At 35.6% G+C, this 7081-nt stretch overlaps 1 protein-coding gene across 1 annotated transcript; it reads left to right on the forward strand.

The window, feature by feature from the left end:
- Positions 1 to 251: 251 nt before the first annotated feature.
- On the forward strand, positions 252 to 1301 carry LOC104888656 (hypothetical protein). The gene is made up of 2 exons (XM_010673680.4): positions 252 to 365; positions 473 to 1301. Exons 1-2 carry the CDS (start codon positions 297 to 299, stop codon positions 1097 to 1099), a joined length of 696 nt encoding a protein of 231 aa, XP_010671982.2. The 5' UTR covers positions 252 to 296; the 3' UTR covers positions 1100 to 1301.
- Positions 1302 to 7081: the final 5780 nt, after the last annotated feature.

Below are 7081 nucleotides of genomic sequence, written 5' to 3' on the forward strand. Positions count from 1 at the left end.
AAGTAGGTAATTAATTGTATCATGTCAATTATAAAAACGTAGAAATATTTGCTTTTTACGACATAATTGTATAAGTGACTTCAGGAAATAAATTGGTTTGTCTATGAGATTTGCTACTGCCATTGTTACAAAATCAAATAGGAACAAAAATGCCAGTTGGCATGTCAGTGCTTCTTGTAACAACCATCCTAATTATTTTTTTCATCTGCCTCCTATATATACGTACCAACTTCTCTACAAAGCTTAATGCAATGCATGTGTAAAGGGAAGCAAAATCTCAATCTTTAAAAAAAAAAATGGAAGGAAAGTTCACAAATTGGTCAGCTGAAAATGCAACCAAGGCATACCTCAAAACTTTAAAAATGGTAAGTTTTTAGGCAACAAGATAAACCATTTTTGTCATCCAATATTATCATGTATTACTTCTCTTATTTCTTAATACTTACTTTGTTTTTCCTTTGATGTAATGCAGGGTGTTAAGAAGCCTACTGAGCCAGATGTATCAGAATTCATCTCAGCAATAGCAGCAGGAAATGATGCACAACTTATGGTTGTAGCATGTGGTGAGGGCACAAGCCCTACCACACTACTAGCCCTAGTAGCCGCAGCACACCAAACTAGAGGACGCGTAATTTGTATATTTGACTGTCTGAATAAATTACAATCAATCAAACAATCACTTAGTCAAGACACGATAAATATTATCGAATTTGTCGTAGGAGATATTGAAAGGCTAATCCTCCAAGACTATAAGGAAGCTGATTTTGTATTAAACGATTGTAAGTTGAAAAATCACGAATCGATACTTGTAGCAATGCAATCTTGTAGTGGTAGCAAGTGTAAAGGGGGTATAGTTTTGGGGTGTAACGCATTTTGTTCGAACTCATGGGAATGGGCCGGCGTGAAGACTCAATTGTTGCCTATTGGAGAAGGGTTGTTGGTGACTAAAATCGCGGGTGCTAATGAGAAGAGAGAACGAGGTAGAAGTAGTAGTTTTGGAAGAAAGAGTCATTGGGTTGTTAAAGTAGATCAAAATACAGGAGAAGAACATGTGTTTAGAGTAAGATGCTCTAATAATGGGAAGGAAATTGATGATTAAGTATGGGATTAGTTTGTTTAATTCTGCAGGAAGAACCATAAGTCTTGTTTTTGTTGCATTGGTTCATGGCATACGTATAATTAATCAATTGTAGTTGGATTAGATTCTTTGCAAATCAATGAGTTGTATATATATATATTATTGTATGTTCTAAGAGTTAGTAAGTGTGTAATGTGATATTATTATGCACACCTTGTTTTCATGGTTGATTAGCATACTTCATTTTGGTCTCCTCTTTCTCCCAAGTTTTACGATCCAAAAGTGTTGGACGGCCCAAAGTGATTGTAGACTTAGTCTTTCAAAATGACTGTTTCTCGAAATGTTCCCTTTTCAGGCCCAAGTAAATAAAGGGCCCAGTCCATAGATACATGATACTATTGACATAGCTGGAGCTGAGCACAGGCCATGCTGGGCCAGATGCCATACTAGCGAGTTTCGAACTTACGCCATTTTTTCCAAATAAAAAGGAAGGGGGCCATGGGCCGGCCAACTGACTCCGCATATTTTAAGGATTTAAGATAATAAAAACTGTTAATTTTGAAATTATATTAAATGGTCCACGAGTTACACGATAAGGAGTACGAGAGTTCAGCCCACTTACAAGTCCAAGGAAGTTCCATCCTAAAACCAATCGATGATACAAGGAGTAACTCCAAAGCTTATAAAGTGTTTTAGTCTCTCCTCTTTCTCTAATGCGGGACACTCATATGTGGTCATCAATGGGATTCAACACTTCCCTCACATGTGAGTATCTTTAGAATTTAGAGCTAACTGGAAAAGTAATTAGAAATAATCTTCTTAGGAGTTGGACATCCTGTCGAGGTAAACTCTTATCCAGTTGTTTGATTAAAGGTCCAGTTTAGAAGAGACCCACAACCCAGGCTTTGATTCCATATCAAAAGATCAACTCAACCAAAAGCTTAAGTTGATGGTTGGAGTCTCAGGAATAATTTTATACTCTATCATGCCCCCTCACGCGAGAGCCCATTGAGCTTGAAGTGTGGATGCAACACAGGCCTCCCTCATACCTGGTGCTAAATATTACACTTAAAAATGAGGGATAGATGAGATTTGAACCTATGACGTTTATGTCACGCTGGCTCATAACCTACTCTAAATCATAGCAAGTATTCTACTTGCCAAGTGATTAACTCAAAAGTTGCTATAATAAGTAATTTAAGGGAACCTTTGATTCAATTTAGCTCATGATATTTAGTTTTTTTTTATGACTACAGGTTCCAAACATTTTTAATCAGTTCAATTTACAACTATTGATGAGCAATTATTCAGTTTTTAGTTGCAATGTTGTATACCTTTTGAATTTGTTTAGTTGAATAATGTCTAATGATAAATCTTCATACACAAAAACTTACTAATTTTTTGTATAGAATGTTATAGGAAATCAAGATGACTTTTCCAAAGGCTATTCTTACCAATATAATAAAATTCTTATATGCGACCGGCCATACGGGAAGTTACAGGTGTGGCCACGCGTACGACACGTTGTCAGCCTGTTAGTTCATTTTCAAATGGTCATATCTCACTCATTTCTCGTCGGAATCGAGGTTTTGACCAAGTGTTGAAAAACTATCGAGACAAATTTTCATCTGCAACTTGAATCTTCTCAAAATATTAAGTGTTTTGTGAGATATAACCTTTTGAAGTTCACCCTTATGCACAAACACTTATAAACAAATGGAGTTACTCTTATGAACAGATAGAGTTACTCTTATGACCAAATGGAGTTCCTTGTATGATTATATGGTTTCTTTTAACAATAAAAAGGTGTCACTCATATAAAAAAAATGTGGTTACTCTTATAAGCAAATGTGGTTACTTTTGTGAACCTTTAGGGTTACTCGTATGATTAAATAAGGTTACTCGTATAATTTATTGAAGTTACTTGTATAAATGAATGAGGTTACTAGTATGAATTAATTGGGTTACTCATAAGATTAAATGAGGTTACTCATAGATTAAATGACATTACTAGTATGAATTAATTGGGTTACTCATATGATAAAAATGGGATTACTCATATAATAAAATGGGGTTACTTTTATGAACAATTGTGAGGAAGATGGATGAATAATCCCAATTGACAACATTTTGTTGTTAAAAGTAACCACATACTCATACAAGTAACTCCCTTTGGTCATAAGAGTAATTTTATCTGTTCATAAGTGTAAGTCCATTTGTTTACAAGTGTTTGTGCATAAGGGTCAACTTCAAAAGGTCATATCTCACATCACACTTAATGTTTTTGAAAGAATCAAGTTGGATATGAAGATTTGGCTCGATAGCTTTTCAACGCGTGGTCAAAAGCTCGATTCCAATGAAAAACGAGTGATATGTGACCATTTGAAAATGAGTTAACGGGTTGATAACATATCATGCGCGGCCACACCTGTAATTTTGCATGTGGCCGAAGACGTGCTGATACTTTTATCTTATATAAATTTGTGTAAAAACCTTTTTTTATTTTATACTTGCTCTGATTTAAGATAATCACAGCTCTTGCTCTGCACGACTGCACCACCCAATAAAGGAAGGTCTCATTTTATTTGGCTAGCTTCTTGGCGTTCTTCAAAAGAATTTTGAATTGATACTACTAATATTTTGGCGAAAAAATATGTTTGCAAAAGTAAACAAACAGAAGAGGTTAAGAGGAAGGAAGACAAAACCAGTAGGACAACAAAATATAGGGATTTGTATATTATTGTGATTGTCACATGATTGTCCTAGAACTTGTTGCTGGCCATGCTGGGGTACTACTTGCTAAGCTAGTTTCAAAAGAATCACCCTATACTATATATATTTTTGTCTTATATCTTTGTGTTTTCTCTTTCCCTTATGTTACTATGTTTGCATAAAACGATGTGCCTAGCTACTTATCGTTATATCATTATAATTTCAATTTATATGAATGCAAGGATTGCTAAAAATCAAGTATCTCCAATGACATACACTTGAAAACATGATATGTGTTATGTTTCTGATTCTTTTTTTTTATTATTATATGTTCATCTCTTTCATTATACTAGTTAGAATGTTGCATTACTAATTTCCTTGCTTCTTTTATATTAAAAGCTATTAAAAGAGATGATCTAGTTTATATAAAAGTAGACCTAATTGCTAAATAGATTAAACTAGTTATCAAAAGAAATTAACTTAATCACTATTGGGCTATTTCTCCTTTTAATATTAGGCTTATCATTACCTAATTTTAATCTAAAAGTAGGTAGGGATGGCAATCCAATCCGAATCTGATACTAGTCCGCTCCGATCCGAAGGAAAAAATCCGAGTTGACTCCGACAAAAAAGTAATCCGACTCCGACTCCGTATAAAAAGTCCGACTCCGAGTCGGAGGAGGGTCGGAGTCGGATCTCATAAAATAATCCGACATCCGAATCCAACTCCAACTCCGACTTTGAGTCAATCAATCCTTTTTTCTTATTTATGTTAATGTATAATTTATATATGACCTGACTTCGACTTTCAGCCAACGGTATTATATTGGATTTTTTCATTGAAGAAATGATTGTTTTAAATAATGGTAATATTTGAATTATTTGTACTATATAAGATTTCCATATGATTATAAGAATAAATTATAATGATTAGATTATTGTATTATAGAAGATTATTCTATTATAAAAAATAGGCAGAAAATAAGTCTGATCGGATTCGTAGTCGGATGTTCGAATTTTAAGTCAGGTGTTCGGACTTTAAGTCGGATCGGAGTCGAAGTCTGATGTTCGGATTTTAGGTCGGACTCGGATTATCGGAGTCGGATGTCGGAGTCGGACTCAAACTCGGATTTAAAATCCGACCTCTTTTAGGGTCGGAGTCGGATTATGCATAATCCGGTCCAAGTGCGATCCGTTGTCATTCCTAAAAGTAGGTATCTTACAAGAGAAACTCCGTTTATAAATACATAAAGATGAGATATAAAAGTATATTTTTCTTCTGAATAAGATATTAAATTATTTAGCCTATAGTATGTGCATACGATTTACTTTCTCTGTTTTTTATCAAGTGATTGACTTTCCTTATTTATATTTGTCACTATGAGTGACTAACTTTCCTTATTTGGCAAAAAAATCATTTATATTACAAAACTGACATCACAAAATTGTTTCCTTTGTCAAGTGTAGTCCCCAACTTTTTCTCTTTGAATTTCTTAAGAATTGCATCATTTCTCTTTCACAGTGTGTTTGGTTCATTTTTAGTAAAGGAAAGAAAGGGAAGAAAAAGGAAGGGAAGAGAAAAAAAAGAATGAAAGAGAAAGGAAAAAAACCTTAAAACTGTCCGTCACAAGATGGAGGAAGTATTTTGTCTATCTTTTCACCTAAAATACAGAAAAAGCATTTTACAACAAGTTCGCCTAAAAAATAAATTGATATTTTAAGAAGAATCTATATGCAACAATCTTACTGCTAGTTTCTGTCCATATCAAAAACTCAAACTATATTCAACAAGACGGAGGAAGTATTTTGCCTATCTTTTCACCTAAAAAACAGAAGAAGTATTTTACAATAAGTTCGCTTCAAAAATAAATTGATATTTTAAGAAGAATCTATATGCTTTCTGTCTATGTCAAGAACTCAAACTCTTCTTGGCTTTCTCATGAAAACGTCTATGTACAGGGGGCCAAAAATTTGGCATTTTGTGATGAGACTATTATTAGCAAAAAGATTAGTGACTGCAAAAATTGGAGTATTGGACCATGCTACTATGCTAGTATTAGTTATGACAAAATCGAGAAAATTATAAAACATGAAAAAGACTACCGTTGAGGGTGTAAAAGTTCCCTCTAGGGTTTCCTTGGGAGGGTCTTGCTAGTCTCGATACTAGGGTTCCTCATCTGAGGTTGTTCTCGAGTTTTCTCGAGAATCTTTTCGGTGTAATCATGAGCGCGGAATTTGAGGATGATGTCGAGACTACTAACCAGAATAATACTGAATTGATCCGGCGGAAAGAAATACAAAAACCTGACAGCGAGGTAAGGGCGAATCTGAAACAATCGGACGTAATTAATGAACCGATTGAGTGGATTGATGAAGGTTCTGAGGAAGAGGACGCTCGAGTCGAATTAGGGCTTGTAGGACAAATCTGGACTGAGCGGCATATAAACCCAAATGCTTTCATAACTACGATGAAAAATGTATGGCAACCAAAATTCGATGTGGAGATAAAAAATATGGGAAAGAATCTGTATGTCTTTCAATTCCACCACTGGCGAGATAAGAAGAAAGTGGTGGAAGGACAACCTTGGCATTTTGATAGGCATGTTATACTCATGGATGAAGTGAAGGGAAATTGCAAACCATCAGATTTACAACTGCAATATTTTCCAATTTGGGCGAGAGTCTATAATTTACCCTTCAAGGGAAGGATGAATATTGCGAACGTGAAGGCGATTGGAGATAAAATAGGGACCTTTGTAAAGCTGGATAACTCGGGAGCAGTGGGTATAGATAAGTCTATCCGGATACGGATCCTCCATGATGTTCATAAGCCTCTGACTCAGAGTGTAAAAGTGAAGATGAAGCATGGGGGGGAAGATACATTCGAAGTAAAGTATGAACGACCTCCTCTTTTCTGTTTCTTTTGCGGCAAGGTAGGACATGGCACCAAGGATTGTGATGATGATGTTGATAACGAAGAGCAGGAGATAAGATATGGGGGTTGGTTAAAAGCGTCGCCGTGGAAAGTTGGCTTGGGAAGTGCCGAGAGAAGTGAAGATGTGGGGAAACGCTCTAGTGCTAGGGCCCTTTTCATCACAAAGCCGAAGGCAAATATAGGAGAGATGGAGCATAAAGGGGTTGAGGATGTTGTAGACAGAATGACTAGGTGGGAGCTCAAAGAGGGGAAACAAGTAGTGGGGAAACAGGGGGAGGGCCGGAATAAAAGATCTATGAGAGATGATCCTACCAATATGGTAGAGCAAAATGTTGAAAAGTTGGCTTCTCAGGTGC

Source organism: Beta vulgaris, chromosome 3 (genome assembly GCF_026745355.1).
Source record: "Beta vulgaris subsp. vulgaris cultivar EL10 chromosome 3, EL10.2, whole genome shotgun sequence".
NCBI classification, from domain to species: Eukaryota; Viridiplantae; Streptophyta; class Magnoliopsida; order Caryophyllales; family Amaranthaceae; genus Beta; species Beta vulgaris.